The sequence below is a fragment of the Cercospora beticola genome, chromosome 2 (assembly GCF_033473495.1).
Source record: "Cercospora beticola chromosome 2, complete sequence".
NCBI classification, from domain to species: Eukaryota; Fungi; Ascomycota; class Dothideomycetes; order Mycosphaerellales; family Mycosphaerellaceae; genus Cercospora; species Cercospora beticola.
Window position 1 is genome coordinate 2,308,442 of NC_088936.1, and position 24,340 is coordinate 2,332,781.

The window sequence follows — 24,340 nt, forward strand, 5'->3', positions numbered from 1 at the left end:
TAGGCCTCTCGTCCGACGATACTACTAAGAAGGTCGTTAAAGACCTTATAACTAATATTACCGAATTTAAGGAGATAGCTAAATATTACTATAACTATAGTAAGGACCTCGAAGCTAATATCGAGGAGCTTAAAGTACGTATTATATAGCTTAAGGAGTAAGAGTTAGTAGAAAGCTAGGATATAGATCTTATATTATCTATATTAAGAAAGGATAATACTACTCTAATAAAGAAGAAGACTGCTTTAAGTAAGGCTAATAAGAAGCTATAGAAGAAGATCGACGAGAGCTATAGTTGCGACTCCGATCGTAATACGCGTCCGCGCTATTATTCTCTATCTCTATAGTCGCGCCGCTAGTATAGTAATCTAGGTCCTAATAACTCCGACTCCGATTCTAATTCGAGTCGTAGCTCTAGCCGACTACCTAACCGCTCTTATAATAGCGGCTATAGTAATAGCCGTCGTAGTAATAGCCGCGACCTACCTTATAGCTACGACTATAATAGTACTCGCAAGATACTTCGCTTTAAGATACTAGGCGCAGACTCGGCCGTAACGATACTATTATAGATCGACTCCCTTCTTAGGATCGGTATTTAGATAGCTCGTAGTATCCGTTACCTAGAGAAGTTTAGTATAGATAGTAAGCCTCTATTCGATAAGTAGCTCCTTAATATAGACTACTTCCTAGTAAATACTATTTTCTAATTAGCCGATCGGGCTATAACTTAGCTCCTTACTATAACTAAGAGCAACGTTCGCGTACTACTCGAACTCTATATTAATACTCGCCTCTCCTCGTTCGTTTAAAAGAGCTCTATTACTAACCTATTTACCTCTATCGATAAGATACTTATCTTCCTAGTCGAGCGCTACGGCTAGCGCGATATTACTAGTAAGTCTTTTATAGATATATCTAAGCTTAAGTAGAAGGAGAGTTAACTATTCTCCGAGTACTATACTAAGTTTTAGAGCCTACGCTCCTGCGTCGCTATAACTAAGGAAATCGAGATATAGATACTCGAGAATTTACTTTATTATCGTTACTAGAACCGACTAGTTAATAGTACGCCGCCGACTACTCTTAAGGAGCTCGTTAATAAGCTATATAATATCGAGACTAGTTTTGCCCGTCTTAACTAGAATAAGAAGGACTCTAAGAAGGAGAGTAGTAATAACGCTAGCAATAATAATACTAGTAATAATAGTAATAGTAACGGTAGTAATAGTCGTAACTATAGCAATAGATATAGTAGTAATACTACGTCCTTATCTAATCTACTCCTATACGCCGACCTCTCTAATAAGTATAAGAACTTAAAGCCTCTATCCGAGGACTAGTGCGCTAGTTTAATCCGTAGTAGTTACTATCTCCGCTACTACGAACCGAGTTACTACTCTCGTAATCCTACTTACGTTCTTAAGAAGTACGTAGGCCCTAACGCTAACGCTATAATTACGGGCTCTAGCGCTAGTAATACCGCTAGTAATACTACTAGTACTACTTAGAACTAGAGAAATACCTAGACCTTCTCTCGAGTACGACGAGCGGAGGTTATAGCGATAAAGTTAATATATAGGAGATACTAAAGGTATACTTACTTACTATATTAGATATAGCTAAGAGCCTTAGAGTAATACTAGAGATTACCGACTAGTTTATTATAGATACTATAGTAAATAGTATCTAGGCTAAGGCCTATCTTAACTATAGTATAAACTCTCGTTATATTAACTTATCTTTCGTATATAAAAATAATTTCTCTTTAATTCTACTCGAATAGGCTAGGAAGCTTAGACTAGAGTCGGAAGTTACCGCTCTATTAGATATTACCGCCGTCGCCGAAGTTAAACTAGATATTAGCGACTATAGGGAGCTATTCTACGCGTTTATTATATATTTAAGCTCTACGTACGACCTCGTAATTAGAAAAGGATAGTTTAACTAATATAATCCTAATATTATATAGCTAGATAATTATATTACCTTCCTATATAAAGACTATCGAGAATATATAGTATACTGCTCTATAGAAGTTTCTAGCAAGTATATCTCTAGTAGTAACCTAGTTACCGATATTAAAGAGATTAGCCCGACTACGCTATACTATATAGCGTATTAATAAGGGACTAAGGTTTATATAATATAGATAGCCGGACTAGACGAGAGGCGTTAAGTACCTCTCGATAGCCTAACCGCGTACGTAATAAGGACGATTAAGTCTTAAACTATACTATACCGAGGAGGTTCCGCTATAATTATAATTAATTAATACGTTAGGTAAGCGTATACTAACGCTATAGCCGCAGCCGACTTTAAGAAGTTTATAACTAGTACTATAAACTAGGTAGATCTAAAAGTAATTATAGACCGCCTACTAATAGAATACTAAGACTTTGCCGACCTATTCGATAGGTACGAAGCCGATAAGCTACTACTATACTATCCCGGCTTAGATTATAAAATTAAGCTTAAAGAAGGCGCTATTCTACTATTTAAACGACCTTACCTAATATTATAGTAGCAGAATAAGGTAATTAAGAAATAGATTAATAACTAGCTCGAGAAGAGCAATATACGCGCTTCTATATCTCCCGCTATAGTACTAGTTCTTATCGTTAAGAAGCCGAACGGAGGACTCTACGTATACCTTAATTATCGGAGTTTAAACGCGCTAATAATTAAGTCGCGCTACCTAATACTCTTAGTCTAGGAAACTCTCGACCGGATTACTAGAAAGGAGTAGTTTACTAAGATAGACGTAATTATAGCGTTTAACTATATCCGCGTCGCTACTAGAGATAAATAGAAGATAGTATTTACTACTAGATACGGATAGTTTAAGTATATAGTAATACCCTTTAGCCTTTATAATATACTAGGTACTTTCTAAAGTTATATTAATAATACGCTAAGAGAGTTCCTTAATAACTTCTACTTAGCCTACCTAGATAACTATCTCGTCTTCTCTAATTTACGCGAATAGTATATATAGTATATTCGTCGCGTAATTAGAGAGGCTTCGAGCCGCTAGCTTATAGCTAGACATTAATAAGTACGAGTTCTTCGTATATAAAACTAAGTATCTTAGTATAATTATTAGTCGCAATAGTATTAGAATAGACCTAGAGAAGGTTTAAGCTATATAAGATTAGCAAATACCTAGCTATATTAAAGATATTTAAGTATTCTTAGAGTTTACGAACTTCTACTATAAGTTTATCGATAAGTTCGGCAGACTAGTAGCGCTACTAACTGCTCTTACTAAGAAGGAGACTAATAGTGCGTCCGATAAAAAGAAATACGTACTATTTAACTAGACGACTAAGTACGAGGCTGCCTTCTAAGTACTAAAGGTCGCGTTCCTTAAGGCGCTAGTACTAGCTCTATTCCGACCTAGCTAGAAGATAATACTAGAAATAGATACTTCCGATTTTATTATAGCCGTAGTACTCTCTTAGCAAAACCTAGATATAGGTATATAGTATCTAGTAGTATATATATCTAAGAAGATATTACTAGTAGAATATAACTACGAGATCTACGATAAGGAGTTACTAGCAATCGTATAAGCCTTTAAAGAATAGCGCCCTAAACTTATAATAGAGAGAGAGGAAGAAGATAGCGACTTCGAGCGTTTCTAGGACGATAAATATATCTAAGTACTATCCGACTATAAGAACCTTAAGTATTTTATAACGACTAAATAGCTTAATCGTCGACAAGCGAGATAGGCTAAGTTCTTGTCGCAATTTAACTTTAAGATTATATATAGACCTAGCGTTTAAGGCACTAAACCTAATAGCCTAATAAGGAGATCCTAGGACCTTCTATCGTCTCTAGATAACCTACGAAATTAGTATTAGAATTAGATACTACTTCCGGAATACTGCCTTAACCTACTCGTAGTAGCTACGATAACTCTTAAAGAGGATATTCTAGAACTCTCTCTACTATCTAAAATAATAGAATAACTATACTAGGAGCCGGTAGTCCTTTAAGCCTTATAGTAATTCTAGAAAGGCGAAATAGTAGATATACTACGTTAGTATAAGATCGATTAAGCGTTAGTCCGGCTATAATAAGACAGGTTTTTTATTACTAACCGCTACGGCGAGTTAAGCTTACTAATCCCGCCGACTAACTCCGAAACGATATATCTCGCTCGTATAGAGATTATTCGTAGCTATTATAATACCGCCCTCGTAGGCTACTTAGGTATCGCGAAGATATTCGAACTAGTTATAAGGACGTATATATAGCTATACGCCTAATAGATAGTTAAGCGCTATATACGTAATTATAAGGTATATCGTATAACGAAGGCAACCTACTAAGTATATAGTAGACTCCTAGCACTATTGCCGGTACTATATAAACTATAGTAGGATATAGCTATAGACTTTATCGTCGACCTACTACTAAGTAAAAGCGTTAAGGGAGTTACTTATAAGAACATTCTAATAATTATAGACTATTTAATAAAGGAGAGACATTTCGTACTAGCCTAGAAGCTTAACGCTAAATACGTAGCTCGCCTATTTATTAAATACGTTATATTACGGCATAGGCTATACTAAACTATAGTAATCGATAGAGGTACTAACTAGCTTTCGACGTTCTTTAAGAGAGTTAGTATAATCCTAGGAATTAAGTAGAAACTATCTATAGCGTTCTACTCCGAAACCGATAGATAGTCTAAGAACTCTAATAAAGAACTAGAATAGTACCTTCGTTCGTTCTATAATTATACTTAGATAAACTAGATAGATTTCCTGCCTATAGCCGAGTTTGCGATTAATAACTACGCCTCCGAAGTTATAATAGTCTTACTATTCTTCGCTAACTATAGTTATAATCTACGCCTAGCTAGTAGTACTAACTTAGCTAATACTAAAGCTATATATAGAGTAATTCTACTAGGCTAGCCTCGAATCGACTTCGTAGCTACTAATACGTATAGCACGCGGCTAAACTAGATCTACGAGTTCGTTCGATAGAATATATACTTAGTATAAGCGCTTTAAGCCGATAATACTAACTAATATAGGCTGCCTGCCCCTACTTACTAAGTAGGTAACCTTATTTATATTAGTACTAAGAATTAGTCGACGTATAGACCTACTAAGAAACTCGACTTTAAATTCTCTAGGCCGTATAAAGTGCTAGAAGTACTTCTACGTAACGCCTACTACGTTAATCTGCTACCTAATATTTAGAAATACTTAGTCTTCTACTCTAACCTCTTACGTAAAGCCGATAACGATCCGCTACTAGGGCAAGACTCGCTAGTAGCCGGCCTACTACTACTAATCGAAGTTATATAAGAAGATAGAATAGAGAAAGAATAGAAGGTTAAAGAGATTACTAATAGTACTATTCGGCAACTAGTACGCGGATAATAGAGATAGCTAGGCAGAGAGCCGAGGCTAATATTTAAAGTAAAATAGACGGGTTATACTAAGCTAACTTAGAAGCCTATAGAATCTCTTTAAGATATATCCGAAGAACTAGTAGCGTTCTATACGAGGCAACTCGATAGTATATCTATATACTCTAACTCTAACTAGATAATAGAAGCAAAGGAGTTTAGCGAACCTAGTAAGGATTAGCGTATTACTCCGAGCGTAGAGGCGCGACGTATAATACGTTCGTCGGCTTCGGCCTCTATACGAGCGAGTACTATCTCGACTCTAGACTATACTACGATATAGGTAAGCTACTTTACGCTAAGGCTCTAAGAGGATTAGTAGGTACCTATACTAAGTTTAGACCTATATAGAAGCGCTAGTTCTTAGAGTAGTACTTCTAGTACGAGTATACTAGTAGAGACTAGTAGTTGCCTAGTAGAGGCTAGTAACGAGCACGATATAGTAGACTACGCGTATAAGTACTAGATAGGCTAAGTTAGCGATACGCTAGAATAGTAGGACTTAGATTAAGGAGTTTAGATTAGTAAACAAGGCGTTTAGTACGGCTAATAATAAGTTAGAGGTATTTCTAAGGCTCTAATTAGTTAACCTCTACCTCTAAGAATAGAGGCAAGTTTAGAGGGAGGTAGTATTACGACCTCGCCTACGATATAGTAGTAAACGGTCTTAATAGTACGTAACGCCGTATATATATCGTAGTACGGTACGTTCTACGATATACGTTTCTTATATTTAGTCGCGCGTTCTCTCGCGCTCTCCTTAGATACCTTATCTTACGACTTCTGTTCTACTACGACATTATATACTATTATACTTCTATAGTATCTAAAGTATCTTAATCTCTATTAGAGAATAATAATATTAATAAAGTTATATACTTAACTATAGAAGTAAAAGACAAGTATATACTATTAAAATAGCTACTTAACTTCTATACTTTATTATATATAACTAACTAAGAATTACTTTTTAGAGAACTAAAGCCTCTTTAGAGGAAAAAGTAGATTAAGGTTAGAGGTAGCTATCTAATAGCTATATATATAGGAGATATAGTAATAAGTAGAAGAAGAGGAAAATAGATTATTCTTAAGAATATTCTCTTTATATCTAGTCTAGAAGTAAATCTTGTTTCTTAGAGCTAATTTAGCTAGTAGTATAGTATTTAACTACTAAAATTTATACTTATTTTATTATCTAGGAAACTAGTTATCTAGATAAAACTATTAGAAGGAGTACTATTTATTAAGAAGATTAATGATATATTATAGAAGCTTATAATATTATACTTTAATTAAAAGCAAGAGAATAAAGCCTATATCTTTAAAGCCTAAGAAAAGATCTAAGAATAGTAGGAGCTTTAGTATAGGAGACTTATATATTTTAGAGAGAGTCTTCTTAGAAACCTATATAAAGTATCTAACTTAAAGGCTTAGATTCCTATTCTAAAGGAATACTAACTTTATAGAGTATATTCCTTAGTAAAAATAAAGAAATATAGAAGGAAAGAAATAGAGAGGAAACTCTAAAGGTTATCTCTAGTTTCTATTAATATCTATAGTCCTTTATCTATCTTAAAATTAGGATATAAATAGTAGCTTAAGATTATTAATAACTTCTTAAGAAAGAAATAGACTTTCCTAATAAAGTCTAAAGAAGATATACTAAGTATCCTTAAAAACTAGAAAGTAAAAGCTAAGCTATAATTAGGAAACTCTCTCTAGATTATAAGGAGTAATAGAGCAAGAGAGCTTCTTACTATACTAAAGTAGTAGGAGAAGGAATATAGAATTTCCTTCTATATAACTAAAGTATATAACTCTATCTAGAATAGAGTAGTTAAGAGGTTAATCTAAACCTCTAAAGACTATATAATAGTAATACTAGAAGATGCTTATATATCTATTAAATTCTAGCTAGAAGCCTTAGTAGCCTATATAGTTATTAGAAACTCTCTTTCTAATAGCCTAGAAATTAATAGATTTAAAGTATTACCTAAGGAAGCCTTTTTAGGTATTTAACTCTTAGTATTATACTTTAGAGTTTAGAGTTATAAAGTAGTAGTCTATATAGATCCTAAGTCCTAGCTAGTAGAGATAAGATTAGATAAACTAATAAATAGAAGCAAAGATACTATATTTATTAAGTATATTCCTAATACTACTAAAATATAGCTCTTCTAGGAGCCTAATATAAGGGCTATTAAAGCCTATAATACTACTACTTAGTTTAAATATAAGAAAGAAGGAGATATAGAGCTAAATATTCCTAAGCTTAATTAAGTAAGTAGTATACCTATTAGAAACCTAGTTAGTAGACCTCTAAAGAAGCTAATAGTAGTTATACCTTCTATAGCTACTATACCTATAGCTATAGTAACTAAACCTATAGGTCCTAGCTAAATACTCTTTATATAGTTACTACTTCTACTAAAGAATAAGAAGGAGTACTAGAGAATAAAGAATCTAGAAGAAGAAAACTCTAGGGAACTATAACTCTAGTAGAAGAAAAGTAGAACTACTAAACTACTTAAGCTAAGCTAGGAAGTTAATAGATAAGCTAGTCCTAGTACTAGTAGGAGACTATATTCTAAAGTAAAAGGATTAAATATTATATAGTAGGACCTATAAGGAAATAAAGATTAGAAAAGGAACTAAAACTAAACTTATAGCTAAAAGAGAAGGAGATCTATTTTAGATAAAGGACTAGGCCTAGAGCTAAAAGCTTATAGTATAGTAATAAAATAAGTACTTTAGAAGAGATAGAGAGAATATAGATAAAAGAAGGAGCCTAGTACTAAGTATTATAAAGTATTCCTAAACTAAGTCTAAAGCTAAGAATAGGAGTAGATTTAGGAAGCTCTATTAAAGGTTTAGGAGTCTATGTTTATAGCAATTGCTTCTTAAGTCTCTATATAGAGATAAGAGGTACCTATTCTAAAGTCCTATAAAGAGGCAATTTAGGATCCTAAATAGAGATATATATAGAAGGATATAGTCGAAAAGGAACTAACTATATTAAGAAGTAATAATACTTAAGTAAAAGTTATTCTATCTAAAGGAGCAAACCTTATTATATCTAAGTAGGTATTTAATATAAAGAGATTAATTAGTAGAGCTATTAAGAAGTTTAAAGCAAGACTAGTTATAAGAGGTTTCTTTTAGAAGTTTAGAGTTAATTTCTAAGAGACCTTTATACTAATAGTTAGGTATAATACCTTAAAAGTATTTATAGCTATAGTTTATAAGAAGGATCTAGAACTCTACTAAGTAGATATAAATAATATATTTACTAAGAGCAAACTTTAAGAAGAAATCTTTATAATTCTACTACTAGGAGTTAAGATTCTACCTAATATAGTTCTATAAATCCTAAGAAGCTTATATAGACTAAAGTAAGTAGTAAGAGACTAGAACAAACTCTATATCTTAAAGTTAAAATAGATTAGGTTTATATAATTAGAAGTAGACCTATACCTTCTTATCTACTAGGAAAGGAATATTCTAATCCTAACCTATATAAATAATATTCTAATTATAGTACTAAAGCTAGAAGATATACTTTAGTTTAAGGAATAGCTAGGTAAAGTATTTAAGATTAAAGATCTTAGGGAACTAGAGAAAATCCTTAGGATAAAGTTAATAAGAGATAGATAAGCTAGAACTTTAAAGCTTAATTAAGAATACTTTATCTAAAAGAACTTTATAAAGCTAGGAATAACTAAGGAGATAGCTAACCTAACTCTCTTACTAATAGATAGTTATAATAGTCTAAAACTAATAGGCTTATATAATAAGAGAGAGAATAAAATAGAGTACTAAAGCTAAACTAGTATCTAGATATAGCCTATAGTTATAATAAGACTAGATATTACTTTCTCTCTTAGAAGGTTAAGCTTATATATCTTAGACTCGACTAAGAGGTATATATAAGCTCTAAAGAAACTAGTAAGATACCTAAGGTTATCCTAAGACTTAGGACTAATATTTAGAAGAAATAGAGGAAGCCTAATAGGATATTTAGACTCTAACTATATAATAGACAAAGCAGATAGAGTCTTAATCCTTAGGAGTATCTTCTTTCTTTATAGAGCTCTAGTTTCTTAGATAAGTAGGAAGCAAAAGTCTATTATAATATTAATAATAGAAGCTAAGTATATAGCTATAAATATATATATAAAGTAATCTTAGTTCCTAGTAGTACTCTTAAGAGAGATAGACTATATAGAGTTAGTAGGAGAATACCTATTCTAACTAACTATAAAAGTATATCCTAATATAGTAAGAGAACTAAGACTAGTATAAATTATAGGAGACAATTAGGCAGCTTTAACTCTTATTAAGGATATATATATACCTATAAGAGATCTAAATATATTAATATTATATATAACTATATTAGATATCTCTAGTAGTAGAGGAAGATTATAGTAGAATATATTCTAATAAAAGAGATAGTTACTAATAGCCTAACTAAACTAAAGAATAGGCTATAGTTTTAGGAGTTTATAACACAACTCTAGCTTATATAGGGAAAGGCAAAAGATTTATACTCTAACTATAGATTAAACTCTAGACCTTAGGATAATTAATAAAAGATATACTCTATAGTATTAGAAATATTACGGGATATATAAAACTAAGCCTAGGAGTTATACTATAGGAGAAGTAGCTTGCTATATATAATAAGTAATTAGGATCTAGGAATCTATATATAGTCTAAAAGGGAAAAGCCTAGAGAAGAAACAAAAGGTATATACTCTAGTAATAACGTTACTACGGGACCTACGATACTAGGCTAAGGAGTTAAACTAAGATAGATTAGGTATATAGCTCTAACTATATAACTATAGTACCTAATAACTTATTATAATTTAGAGATAGATTTAAATATAGGAATATAGGCAGAAGACTATCTAGCCTAAGTAGGAGTATTAGAAAGTATAGTCTAGTTAGATATTCTAAGAGATACTTTAGAGATTAGAGTTAGGTAATATAGGTTATATAATACTAGGTTATATAACCTAGCTAATACCTATCTTAGGAGTAGAATATAACCTATAACTAACTAATATAATTAACTCGGTTAGTTCCTACTTATTATCTCTACTTCTACTATATTATACCTATCCGACGAGTGCCTACGAGAATATAATTCGATAGTTATAATAGTTATTCTAGAAAGAGAAGCAAATATTACTTCTTTCTATTTATATACTTAGGACCTAGCTAGGTAAGTATCTAAAAAGTAGAATACCTAACCTATATACTAGTATATTAAAGATAGATATAGAAAGATTAAAAGGTAAGTATAAGTAGAAAAGAGAGCTAGGTAACCTATAATACTAACTTAAACTAAATAGAAGGAAATTCTCTAGATAGTATAAAGCTAAGAAATAACGATATAGATATATCTAGACTATAAGGTATAGTAGACTAAATATTAGTAGAATAGAAAATAGAAAAGAAATAGAGAAAAGAGAAAAGTAAGAGTAGAAAAGGAATAACTACTAGTATAGAAAACTACTATCTTCTCTACTATTAGACTAACTCTATATAAAGGACTTACTAGACTAGAGAGTATAATAGTTATACTCCTAAGAATAGAGTATATTAGAATAAAGTAATACTTTACTAAAAGGAGAGTTCTAGGATTTATACTAGACTATAAATATAGATAGAGATATAAGATACTAAAATATATATATATATTCTACTTAAAATAGAACGAGAAAAGATATCTACTTTTCTAGATAGAGAGATCTATAAACTAGAAGGATCTAGCTAATATAAAGAGAAAGCTATATATAGTAGTAAAGTAGCTTATCTAAGAAGAAGTCCTAGACTAATTCTTACTTATAAGAGAAGAGGTATAGAGAAATAAAAGAAAAGAGAAAAGGAAGGATAGAGCCTAGTAAGAGAAGGACTTACTAGATACCTAGTATTATTTAAAGGAAAATAGAAGCGAAGGAAGCGGCTATATAGGCTATAAATAAAGAGATATACGAGAGTTTTTCGAAGGCTTTTCTCTCGACCGAAATCTATAGAGCGTACTACTTACTCTAGTTAAAAAGAGGTAGACCGGCGTATAAGAATTATCTATCTAATATAGTAAGAGAACTAAAGCTAGTATAAATTATAGAAGATAATTAGATAGCTTTAACTCTTATTAAGAATATATATATCTATAAGAGATCTAAATATATTAATATTATATATAACTATATTAGATATCTCTAGTAGTAGAGGAAAGTTATAGTAGAATATATTCTAATAAAAGAAATAGTTACTAATAGCCTAACTAAACTAAAGAATAAGCTATAGTTTTAGAAGTTTATAAAATAACTCTAGCTTATATAAAGAAAAATAAAAGGATCTCTATTCTAACTATAGATTAAACTCTAAACCTTAGGATAATTAATAAAAGATATATACTATAGTATTAGAAATACTATAGTATATATAAAACTAAGCCTAGAGGTTATACTATAGAAGAAGTAGCTTACTATATCTAATAAGTAATTATAATTTAGAGATAGATTTAAATATAGGAATATAGATAGAAGACTATCTAGCCTAAGTAGAAGTATTAGAAAGTATAGTCTAGTTAGATATTCTAAGAGATACTTTAGAGATTAGGATTAGGTAATATAGATTATATAATACTAGGTTATATAACCTAGCTAATACCTATCTTAGAAGTAAGATATAACTTATAACTAACTAATATAATTAACTCGGTTAGTTCCTACTTATTACCTCTACTTCTACTATATTATATCTATCCGATAAGTACCTATAAGAATATAATTTAATAGTACTTATAATATATATAGATAGTCTTATTATCTTTATTTAATACTATATATACTATATTATACTTCTCGCGCGAGTACTAATAGTATAGATTCGGTACTACTATTCCTTTATTAGTTTCTATAATTCTACTAGCTACTAACTACTTATTAAAGTTATTTCTAGCTATTTTCTTATACTACTTATCTTTTACTATAGCTTTATATAGCTAGCTTTACTATTTCTTAAGTAGATAGAACTAGAAGTTAGACGAGTTTATAGTAGTAGAGTTATAGAGAGTAAGAAGAACTTTATCGATAGTAATAGACTTAAAAAATTAATAAGTATACTATAAGTATACTACTAAGTAGATTTAAATATATAGTTTAGTAGTAGTATTATTCTCTATTTCGTAAAACTTAGTTAATTCTAAGATTTTACTAGTAGCTCGTATTAGCGATAGTAGTAGTAATTATACTAGACGTTTATATCTATAAAGAAATTATTAGTATAATAATTTATATTAGAAGATAGCTAGATATATATAACGAGCGTATAGAGCGTACTATAGACTAATTATAGAATAGTATTACTAAAATAGTATCGAACGTACTATAGTAGAAAGCTTATAGTAGAAGTTATAGTAAATAGTAAAGTAATATAAATCTTAAGCGCTATTATTTAGGCGTATATTAAATAGCTAAATAGGTTATTTAATACGATAATATAATAGCGACAATAGTAGTTACTATTATAGTTAATAAACTAAAGTAAATACTAAGGTATCGCGAGATTACGTAGTAGTAACTACTAAGGTTTAGGCCTCTATATATATATAGGCATATCGATTCTTCTATTATCTTACTATTATATACTTATTATAGCGCTACCACCTTATATAGTCCTTTATATATATTCGGGGATCGGAGAGCAAGGCTACTAACTCTATGCTTCTACTCTCGAGAATCTGTACTAGTCGACTTTGGGCACAATTAGCTATCTAATTAGCAGTAATCCGTGCAGAACTGCCGAGTAAATGCTCTGCCTTGCTCCTATGTCCTATTATCCGCGTATGCATTTGACGGACTCTAAGGAGGCTCGGCTGCCACTTTCACTAATAGGCGTTACGCGGTGGGACTCATCGTAAATCTTTCAAACATAGCAGGCACACTGGGGCACACGCCTAGACTAGTACTCCACAACTCCCTGATCATTTGTGCACAGGCGAAACACAAAAGCGGTATATTTCTCTCATTAATTCCAGCGCGATACACACATAGATGCCAAAGAGAAATCGTGAGATGAAACTATCAGGGAAGAATTGGTTAGATCGATCCAGCTTTGGCTTACTCGCACACCAGCCAATGCAACTAACTCAACAACCAACGACATTGAGAGAAATCAAAACGCGAGCGACAGTTCGGCTAATGTGCTGCTCAGCATGATCACTTAATTCGGTATGGCCAGCTGTCTGTGCCCAAATCCTTACAGTGGTTGACTGCGTCACAACGCCGTCGCATTGAATGCCAGTATATCGAGAACGAAGTCGCCACCACCAGAGAACAGCTCCCTGCAGAGCTCAGTATGCAGCAGTCTACCGAGATCAGCAGCGATGCAATCAACAAAGACCCTTCTTGCCGGAGTCCTGGGATCGTCATACACGGCGCTTGTTGGGACGTCTGCTGTCGACACAATATCTTGACTGTCGGTCTCTTGCGGCTCCGGGTCCTTGTCAAGTTTCTTGGTTTCTGAAGTCTCGTTGCTCGGTGCATGCATAGAGCTGACCTCGAGATCTGTGGCTTCATCAGTGTCGAAAGCGTTCTCGTACAGGAGTCGCTTGAGCTCCACGACGACTGATGGACGCAGGGCGACTCGTGACGTGCTCGGCTCCACTCGAAGGCCCCAAGTATCGTACTGCGCGGGTGCACCCAGAAGTTCCTCCCCAAAGCGCGCCAGAGCTTGGTCCCGTAGCTCCTTCATCTGGAGGTAGTCCGCGAGAACGTAGACATATGCGGCGCGTTTGGCCTCGCTCTGTCTTGTCTGGCCTCCTCTTCTCCGGAATTCGCCCACATACATGAATTCCATAACCGACCCGAAGCCGTCGCTGAAAGGGAACTCGGGCCTCCAGTACAGCTCAACCGGTGTACCTGGTTTGAGGAAACCCGGGTTCAATCTCCCCTTGAAGTAGCCCGATCGGCGGATCAAGACGTCTTGGTGCACTTGATATGTATTGCCGGGCACATTGACCTGAACAATGGTACTCTGCAAGCTCCTGGTTGTTTCAACAGCTTTCCGAGGTGATGGAGCTGCCAGTGACATACTGTGGTAGCGTAGACATGGCATCTTCCACGATCGGCTCCATATCATCGACCGCTGCGACAACCTTTTTGATCTTCTTCGGTTTCATGTTGGGCTTTTGATTTAGTAGAAGAACATCGCTTCCAGGCCGGCCTGTTCTTTATCAATAGCGTGAAAAGCGGGGAAGCCTCGACTCACAGGGGGCAAATCCTGTGACTGTCGACGCGCATGCTCTAGTTAACCAATAGACTTGGTTGTGCACGGCTTCATTGTGCAGTAAGCGCCGCGCCTCTCATGACATGAAACGCGCGAGGTGCTGTGTCTGTCTCGTCTGTGTAGCAGCATTGCGCAAGGCGCACAACTGTATGATCAATAGTGTTCATTGTATGTTCACTGTGCGTGACACCGTAGTACAGAGTGGCACACGCGGCGCGTTATAGTAGATTGCACCAACTACGCGGAGTCGTCAACAGATAGCACGTGCAATCGAGGCTTACTTGGATAGATCTTTCCGGCACTTTTACGCCTCTTCGCTGGACCTGATCCTCATTACTCTTGTGGGAAAGAGTCGAGCCTCGCAATTTCTATCGTTAAGGAGAGTCGAATCTCAGACGCTTCTTTATTGCACATTATTAGCCGTAGCTATCGCGTGAGAAAGAAAGCCTCTATCCCGCCTGAGAAAATTGTGCTTCCAAGCATCGATCTTGAGACCCTCACTTATGTATTACTCGGTTTAAACACCTTCGGAACGATCCAGAACTGCGATTCTCAAACCCATGGCCGAGTTCACCGCGGCGATGAATCTCAGACAATCGTTGCATGGCGGACGGCTAACAAGAATTGTTGCCTTTCTCAGCGGGACGGGTGGCTTCGCGTCCAGTAAATCCTCATGGTCTTCGGACTCAATCAGCGCGTGTGCGCTAATGAAGTACGCAATCAGCTGCTTCTCTGCGTGACAGGCAGAGAATAGACCTGGATTCCCACGATCACGTTGATTGTCGACTTTGAGCTGGTGTCCGACAATCGCAGAAATTCTGATGACTTCGTCTGTCCAGTCACTGCCAGACACCGTGACCTTCGTCTCTTCATGACTCCAGCCGCTCATAGCCGCCACTAGAGGGTATGGGGATGGTCGTTGTAAAGTCGCGATTGTTTTCCATCCGTTTGGGACAGGGAAATCTGCCAGGGGGCCAATGAGCGATATGATTCCCTGACTCGTTCTCTTGAACGAATGCGCTTGAAAGGTCGGATCCCTTGTAGTGGCCTGTTGACCCACGCTAGCCTCTGGCTGCTTCAACAGCTCAAAAATCACTCGCCGTGCTTCATTGGCGAGATACGTCACCTCTTTATAGATCTGGTGCTCACCACCAGATCGCCGGAAGCGTTCCTCATCATTCTTCAGAGATGAATCTGCAAGGTCGGCTGCTTGGCAACCATCACTATCGTAAAGATCCTTCTTTGCGCCATTCTTTAAAAGATGCTTGACATTCTCTATTCGTCCCCAAAGGGCTGCTTCCATGAGCGGCGTCCGGCCAGCCTTGTTCTGATGATCAGTATTTGTTCCGTTATCCAGCAGAAGCTTCACTATCGCCGGGTACTTCTCGCAGGCTGCCAGATTTAATGCCGAATCACCTTTCTCATCTGTGCCGAACAGGAAGAGCTCAACCTCTGGGCTAGTGCGTATGTATTCCTGCACGCATTTATAATCTCCAAACGCCACCATTTGGCCCACGACATGATCTAGCCTCTTTGTAGATAGAGTGTTTTCACCTCCAAAGTACTTATGGAGATTTCGAAACATTTCATCTTCGAGGCCGAGTGTGATCATTTCGTTAGCGCTCTGCCATTTCTTGCATTGTGCAGGCTGTTGGGAGTCGTGAGAAGGTGCAAGTGGAATGTCTTCGATGCAGACCACCCCAGCCACAGACACAGCCACAGCCACAAGCCAACGCTTGGGGTCAAAAGTTCTGGAGCGCGTATTCTAGCACGCGCGTTCTGTCCTGCGCCGGGCAGGCAGTGATACTTTTCACCAACCGCAGACGCACGCCGGACGGCAGCAAGTGGCATGTGCTGCAACTGCAAAGTTTGCGAGTCTCTGTACGCAAGTGGCTATGTACAGACTGATCCACTGTCAGCTCTCTCGCTTCACGAACCATTCTCCTGAGAAATCTCGAACGTCGTGCGTGGAGCATGGCATCATGTTACATCTACGTCTGCCAGGCCTGCTTCTCGTCACAACACTGATTCTCTTTCTCTACTCCCAGAGGACTTCACTGGCCACACAAATCAATCAGCTCAGTTGGCGAGTCGAGCGTCGCATTGTCGACTGGAATTGGAAAGATACCACCGAGGAGAAGCTATGTCGTGCTGCGGATCACACAAAGCCGGAGCATTCGAACAATGCTATCCCGAACATCGTCCACTTCATTCTGCTTGCGCGTGAAGGTGCCGAGGTGGACCTGACTTATGCTCAGTATCTGGCAATTAAAGCAGCTATTCTTCGCATGGACGCAAGCCAGGTCAAGGTCCACGTACGGATCTTCCTCATCAGACCGACATCCTGCGCATAGCTATTCTCTTGCGTGAAGGAGGAGTATACATGGACACCGATGTCTACGCTCTCAAGCCTTTCACCGACCTTCTAAACAGCCCTCGCGACACACTAATGGGTCATGAAGGAGGCAATCGTTATGGGCTCTGCAATGCCGTAATTGTGTCTCGTCCGGGCAGCGAGTTTCTCGTCAAGTGGCAGAAGACCTATTCAACATTCGACCCGAAGAAGTGGAACGAACACTCCGTGCTTATGCCCAAGAAGCTCCAGGTCAGGTATCCGGAATTGTTGTGTCCGCTCTCGCCCTCTGTGTTCTTCTGGCCAACATGGGGAAAGGACCATGTTCGCTATATGCATGAATCTATAAGCCCGGCGGATGTCAACAGTCTTCTCCAGAACATGACAACCTTCGGTGGTGCCATGTATGAAAATCAATTGGCAATCCATGCTTGGAGTACCAGTTCCAAGGAGCACCTCCGACAGTTGTCTCCGGAATTTGTTATGGGAACGGACACCCGTTTCAACATCCTGCTCCGAGAGGTCGCTGATGCCACTCTTTGAGAATTGCGCGGTCCCCGCAAAGGATATTGCTGCATCATCCGAGCTTCAATTGCGTTTCGCGAGACCGAATGCTTGTAGGATATTCGGGAGCAGCGACTTGCGTGCCTCGCCCAAAGCAGTCGCAAAAAGGTCTTTTTGACTCCGGGTTTCCCGTAAGCTCCGAGCTGACTGGCTGGACCTTGGGCGAGATTGTGTCGCAGAGAACCGTCTGAAGTACCGCGGTCTTCCGCTGACGACTGTTGGTGCGTCAACTATACCGCCCTTTTCTCCTCCTGACTCTGCGCCAGAGCATATACGTCGTAATCATGAACACTGCCGCGAAAAGCGTGCCTGGATACAGGAAATTCCTCCCGTTCTCGTCCGAATACATCTCGGTACCAGGCTGTCCTATCAACGCACAAGTCAAATCTGACTCGAGAACGCCGTTCACAGCCATTACGCAGACCTTGATTTGATGGCGTAATAAGCTGGGAACGCTCAGGTCCTGGAGAGGGCCGTATGCGATTATAGAGTCCTTCCCGATGGAGCTTGACCTCCCACCTGGCTTATGGAGAGCGAGAACATATCCTGCGGCACCTTGGGATGCTTGCCAAGTAGCACGAATACTTGTGTCGTTTACTGCTATCAAGTTCAGCGACGATGGCGTGTGAGGAACGCCACCTCCAACAAGGATAGGCCGACCGTACGCGTATAGACTGCCGCCCTCGGGGTCTGTCCAGGTAGCTGCACGGACTGTGTATATTCCTCCTACAATCAGTCCGGTGAAGCTTCCTTTCAAACCCAAAGATCCGGTGGAGTTGTAGAACAAGGCACCTGGAACCCCGAAGCCGACTTCATACTGCGTAATGTTCCACTTCTTCGCATCGATCGGAGACGACCAGCTTACATCGAAGCCAGTGTCGGTAGCAACTGTTCGTATGGCTTCGGGCGGAGGCGCAGTTGCTCTGTTTGATGTGGCTGTGACAACATCTGACCACTCGCTGGTACACTCCAAGCCATAGCATGCCCGCAGTCGGAATTCGTACTTCAGACCAGATTCAGAAAGAATGAGATCTGTCCTATTTCTGGGCTGCTTGAGCACCATCCATTCCGTCGTCCCCTGCTCACGCCATCCAGACTCATACATAACGATACCATATCGGCGATCCCAAGTCAATTTGATGCCCGTCGGTGAGCCATCCGCTCTGATATTCGCTGGCGGGGACAAGTCTTTCCGAGGAAGCGTCGAGACGTTGGGTACTGTGATCAGTGGTTCACCCCCGATTCTGAAATTCTCGATCATCACTTTGGTAAATGCTCGAGCGATTTCGTATTCGCCAAGCATACTGGGATGCAAACCATCGAATGCACCAGGGCATGGTCGATCTGGTCCGCAAGAATATTCACTTGCGACGTCAACGAGGTAAACCGGCGACTCAGCTGTGGTCCACTGTGGTATTGACCCGCTGAGCATGTTATTATACGACACGGTGTTCCGGACGATATCGTCTCTGATCAAGGTACGATGCACGACATTCCCTATGGCTAGCTTGATAGACGGATTTGCTCTTCTGGCCTCGTCAATTAACTTTTTGGTATGCGCCAGAACCCTTTGCGGTAGATCGTTGTCGAGACAAGAGAAGCCAACCCAGCTACCGCAGCTCCAGGCAAGGTCATTATAGCCCATTAGCACAAGAAGTATGTCTGGCGCGTACTCTCGCACCCGGCCGTGAATGACTGAGCTGGCAAGCTCAACTTTGTACCCGCTCGTGGCAAAGTGGTCGGCATCGAAGTTCTTGGCTGCGTCTTCTGCGTAGCCCCATTCTATCCGGTGAGTCCCAGTTCCCGGATAATTGGGATCTTCCCAGAATGGATGATTTGGGATCTCAGTCGGCTGAGGAGGTTGAGGAGGTCTTGCTTCCAGCGGTGTGTCAACTCCTATTGCACGTGTTAGTTGATGATAGGGAGAGAATTCGAGATGCCACAAACCGGTGTATGGCCCCACAAAGTCGAACGCAACATTCTGCTTGGTCAGCCACTCCCAGAGTCGATACCGCCAGGTGTAATCTCCTTCTTGTCCATGTGTGATGGAGTCACCCGCTATCATGATTCGTGTTGGCGTATTACGCCTCGCGAGTTCCGCCAAGGCTGGCATATCCTCGATGGCATCTTCGCCCATCGCGACAGCTCGATAGGATGCACCCCACTATAGAAATCCTTGCACATGTGTATACAAACTTTCATGCTTGAGAATTGGAAGAAGATGTCCACGTGCAAAGGAGACCAGAGGTCCGCTCTGTGCCGCTGTGGCGCATTTAAGCTCAGCTGAGGCTCGATATTTGGTCAACTAGAGATTCTAGCCTCGGAGCAATCCTTCACCACCCTCAAATTCAAGGTCGCGATAATTGTCGAGCTTCAACATCATTCATCAAGTGATGCAACAAGTTATCGACTGGCAGAGTGGATTTCCTTCCATCGTTTATCACTATCGCTCTCCACATTCAGCTCCACAATCAGAGCTACTCCAAGTAAATATCGACCAGTTTGGCATTGTGCTGCGACAGGAAGTATTCAGAATCTGGCACTTTCCTTCTCGGTTCTCCAGGGGGTGCATTAATAGTCCAAGCTGGCTCATCTGATCTGGGTGTCAATTGCTCCCAATCGATTCTAGGGTCCCAAAAGTTGGCTTGCCCGGTGCTGGGATCGAAGTAATGCGGATTGTAGACCCCACGCTCTGGATTGAGACGAGGCACCGCAGTGGCGCCTTCTGGCAGCGGACCCAGCAAAGCCTCGCCCCAGTTGTATCCATGCATGAAACAAAACCCAACGAGCTGATGATGTTGTTCACCCGACACCAGGTCTCTTTCTGTCGGTCGCAAGAGCGACAAGTTTGTGCTTCCAAGTAAGGCAACGACCAGGTCTCCTGACTGTGTGCCATCTGCACCTATTCCAACTTTGCCGTTCTCGGTGAACACGAAAGGAAGCTGATACTGCATGAAGAAGCGTATACAACTTTGAAAGTCGTTGAGAGAACCGGGTTCTTTCAGTCGACTGGCAAGACCATGCTGGAACCTCTCTGGATGCATCGCCGCTTTCGCCAGCTCATAGATGTCTCTTCTCTTGCCGTGCAAGCGCTCGAGTGGCACGCGAAGCGCATTCAGCGGGCAAGTTAGTGCCCTCACGAATCCCTGCATCTGGTCTTCATCTCCCACGTCCAGATGTTTCCGCATGAGACGCGACAGCTCTGCATATGCTTCATTGAAATTGTCAGACGATAATTCTCTGACGTGTCGCAGACATTCGACTTCGGTGATCTCGGCCGCGAAACACCCTTTCACTCGTAGAATGCCAGAGCCCATGAACTCTGCTTCTGCTCGCATACCATGTGATGCAGCACATTCCAAACTTAGATCCAGTTTTGCAAAGTCCTTAAGCCAATCTGGGACCCACGAAGGGCCACCAAGATCGGAGCGTTGGCATAGCCCCGCGTCACGAAGTAATCTGGTCGTGTTGAACTGTTCGAGATACCGCAAGAAGAATGTCTTGAACAAGTCCAATTCATGAGGATAATTAGTTGGAATAGTCGACGTAAATCGTGGACCACTGGCAATCTTGATCATTCCAAAACAACCGTAGATCTTGTCTTGCGGTCTCGCGCACTCGCCAGCACGAATGCGATCCATGATATTGAAGATACTGGCATATGCTTGCTGTAATACAGACAACACAAGACCTAGCCGAGTAAGATCATCCGAGTGGGTGGGGCTTCGAACGTCCAGGCCTCGCACTGCTAGGTATTGTACCGCATTCCGAAAATCTGTCAGTTGTATGATGCTCGATCCGCACATGACGGAGCTAGAGTCGGATGCAGCAAAAGCTTCCTGACGAATCCAGACTCGACCGAACCAATTTCTGGCAAATAACGCACATATGCTCCTGTGCTGCGGTGAATGCCAGGCAAAGTTGGGCCAATCTGCATGGAGCTGGGTGACATGTTTCGGAGCGCTTTCATGCACTCGTGCCTCATATGTGATAGGATCGAAGACAAATGAGCGTCCGAGGTCCTTCAAGAAGTCTATGGCGAGGTCACTAGCTTCACAGGCTTCGCCCAGCCAGATGATGGTGCTTGCTGCAGCGTGGTAAATGTCGTGCATGATCGGTATTTGCCAGGCCTTCTCTATCTTCGACTGCTGCGTGTCGCTTTGGTCCATACATATCGCATCTATCCACAGCCTTCTATCGGAATCTGTATATCGGAGCTGCTGCAAAGCTGCGTGGAGGTTCTCCCTAATCTCGAGAGTCGTGATCTCACTCTCAGTTCCCACCAATATATCGCAGTGTGGTTGATTCTCTTCGCCCCAGGTGTATGACAGAGCTTCCCATCGCTCAAGAGGCGCTATGTCTTCTGGCTTCGAGCCTTCAGCGAATGTCTGCTTCTTGAGATTGATGTGTATCCTGTCGCCATGATGCCCTTTGAACAAGGTGAGCACCCTTATCTCGTACGAGCCATGCACAGGTTCCTCTAACGGCGTATGCTCAAATCTCTTCACGCCTGCAGCGGGTAGATCCATAGACTCGGAACCTTCGAGTGCCTCTATCGTTTTCGAGATACCAGCCATGTGAATTGTTGTTTTCCAGTGTAATCAGACACCGGACATCAACGATGCCTTCTGCTCATCGAGCTTTACTCACGATACCTACGTGCAGTGCCCCACATCTGCTGCAGCCACATGGCGGGCCCACGTGTGAACAGCAGTGTTGTTTGGGCTCACGTTAGCATCGCTTACATGTCTGCCATGGATAGCATTCCTTGCTGCATACATCGCTAAATCCTCTGAATGTATTGGGCGTTCCACATATATGCATTCTACCCTGACCAAGCGTGTGCATCGTTGCAGTGTTCGAAGGAGAGCTGTCCGGGCTACCTGTCGAAGGGTGTTCAAATCCCTGTAGTACACTACTACTGTTGACTTTGCGCTGCAGCTTCGCTTTTGAGACCACGTTGCATCAATGGTAGGGCAGCTAAGTCGAGGTCTTCGGTCACGAATGCTCGGTGCTCTACTCATTGTCTGAAGCAAGTGTGAGCTGACATCTTGATGTTGGGCAGGAAGTCTTATCAATGTGATTCGAACAAGGACTGAACAGGCCTGAACAGTCGATGTGAAGGTCCGGAGAAGCTGATGTGTTGGAGGGAACATGCAGGAGGTAGCAATGGAGGGCGTGCATTTCGTCAACAGCAACAGCAACAGCGATCTGCCGATATCGGCGAGATCTCTGAGGCGTTCAAGAAAATTGTCAATGGGACGAAGTCACTCAATTGGAGACCATCCAAGACAATTGCTCATACAACATGCAGAACAATGTGAAAATGTACATCGGGCCGGTGTACGATACCATCTGAGCATACCAGGTTGACTAAGGAATAGTTGAGTCACGCAAATTGCTTACGCCCTAAAGCCCACAGTCACTCAAGCTCCGGGATCCACCCACAGAGCATCGAGAAGTATATTGAGATAAGTTACCACAGGTCTTGAGGTTCGGACGTTACGAGGTCATCATGGCTGCTCCTTCCGTGTTCAGTGGAGATCAGATTGCAGAATACCTCTCTTACATCGGCCTACCAACTAGTCTACGACAACAGAGATACAGTGGAGATGCTGCAGCAGATTTACATCTCCTAAGACAACTGCATGTCCATGCGATATCATCGATACCATACGAGAATCTCAGTCTGCATTACAATCCAACTCACACGATCACAATTGATCCCCAGCTCACCTACAAGAAGACAGTCAGCAATGGCCGCGGACGTGGAGGCTACTGTATGGAAAACTCGATCTTCCACAACCACATCCTCCGTGCCCTTGGATTTCCGGCATATCTAGCTGCAGTCAGGATTCGCTATCGCGTCGATGGCATACCTCAAGGCAACTACAGCGGCTGGGTGCATCTTGTGAATCTTGTCACCCTGTCTGATGGCACGAAATGGCACGTCGATGTTGGCTTTGGTGGAGATGGAGCCACTGCTCCAATCCAGCTGGCGCATGACAAGCCTCAGGTTAATCTGGGACCGCAGGAGATACGCTTGTTCCGTGATCATATCCCACCGCAACTCCACAGGACCGAGGAGACGAAGCAGTGGATATACCAGTACCGCAATGGTCCAGAGCAGGAATGGAATGCGTTCTATGCGTTCAGCGAGACGGAGGCAACGGAAGCTGATTTCCACAACATCAACTGGTATACGGGATCGCATCCGGAGAGTTTCCAAACCTTCACCTGCATTATTGTGAGCTTCATGCGCCGGCCCAAGGATGGGAACGAGGAAGAGCAGGAAATTTATGGGAAGCGGATGCTCGTGAACGGAGTGATCAAGGAGAACCTTGGCGGCAAGACGGACATCGTACAGGAATGTATGACTGAGTCGGAGAGACTTGCAGCCTCGCAGAAGTGGTTCCGAATGACTTTCACCCAGGAGGAAGCTGAGGCTATCAGAGGATGGTGCACAGAGCTGAGAGGTAACGAGCAGGACAGCGGCGAGAGGCTCGAAGTCTGGCATGCGAAGAGAGGGAAAGGCGGGAAGATGTTTTATCAGAAGGTCTGACTCCGGTCTTCATCCGAGTATATAGATAGAGATGCTGTGAAGCACACCGATAGAGATAGAGATTGTCGAGATAGTTAACTCTTCGAATAGTGTTTGTCAAAGTGTTGGAGTTGACCATCCG

At 40.2% G+C, this 24,340-nt stretch overlaps 7 protein-coding genes across 7 annotated transcripts; 3 read left to right on the forward strand and 4 right to left on the reverse strand.

Moving 5' to 3' along the window:
* Window positions 1-13,729: 13,729 nt before the first annotated feature.
* Window positions 13,730-14,633, reverse strand: RHO25_002902 (uncharacterized protein; the record flags this gene model as incomplete). The annotated part of the gene is made up of 2 exons (XM_023598443.1): window positions 13,730-14,498; window positions 14,548-14,633. The coding sequence occupies 2 exons, from the start codon at window positions 14,631-14,633 to the stop codon at window positions 13,730-13,732; spliced, it is 855 nt and encodes a 284-aa protein (XP_023455083.1).
* A 624-nt stretch (window positions 14,634-15,257) lies between these two features.
* Window positions 15,258-16,352, reverse strand: RHO25_002903 (uncharacterized protein; the record flags this gene model as incomplete). The annotated part of the gene is made up of 1 exon (XM_023598444.1): window positions 15,258-16,352. One exon carries the CDS (start codon window positions 16,350-16,352, stop codon window positions 15,258-15,260), a length of 1,095 nt encoding a protein of 364 aa, XP_023455084.1.
* A 370-nt stretch (window positions 16,353-16,722) lies between these two features.
* Window positions 16,723-17,094, forward strand: RHO25_002904 (uncharacterized protein; the record flags this gene model as incomplete). Its single annotated transcript, XM_065602321.1, has 1 exon — window positions 16,723-17,094. The coding sequence occupies one exon, from the start codon at window positions 16,723-16,725 to the stop codon at window positions 17,092-17,094; it is 372 nt and encodes a 123-aa protein (XP_065458393.1).
* Window positions 17,095-17,123: 29 nt separating this feature from the next.
* Window positions 17,124-17,636, forward strand: RHO25_002905 (uncharacterized protein; the record flags this gene model as incomplete). Its single annotated transcript, XM_065602322.1, has 1 exon — window positions 17,124-17,636. One exon carries the CDS (start codon window positions 17,124-17,126, stop codon window positions 17,634-17,636), a length of 513 nt encoding a protein of 170 aa, XP_065458394.1.
* Window positions 17,637-17,883: 247 nt separating this feature from the next.
* On the reverse strand, window positions 17,884-19,794 carry RHO25_002906 (uncharacterized protein; the record flags this gene model as incomplete). The annotated part of the gene is made up of 2 exons (XM_023598445.2): window positions 17,884-19,553; window positions 19,605-19,794. 2 exons carry the CDS (start codon window positions 19,792-19,794, stop codon window positions 17,884-17,886), a joined length of 1,860 nt encoding a protein of 619 aa, XP_023455089.2.
* A 340-nt stretch (window positions 19,795-20,134) lies between these two features.
* RHO25_002907 (uncharacterized protein) lies at window positions 20,135-22,234 on the reverse strand (the record flags this gene model as incomplete). Its single annotated transcript, XM_023598446.1, has 1 exon — window positions 20,135-22,234. One exon carries the CDS (start codon window positions 22,232-22,234, stop codon window positions 20,135-20,137), a length of 2,100 nt encoding a protein of 699 aa, XP_023455090.1.
* A 938-nt stretch (window positions 22,235-23,172) lies between these two features.
* On the forward strand, window positions 23,173-24,219 carry RHO25_002908 (uncharacterized protein; the record flags this gene model as incomplete). Its single annotated transcript, XM_023598447.2, has 1 exon — window positions 23,173-24,219. One exon carries the CDS (start codon window positions 23,173-23,175, stop codon window positions 24,217-24,219), a length of 1,047 nt encoding a protein of 348 aa, XP_023455087.1.
* Between the last annotated feature and the right edge of the window lie 121 nt (window positions 24,220-24,340).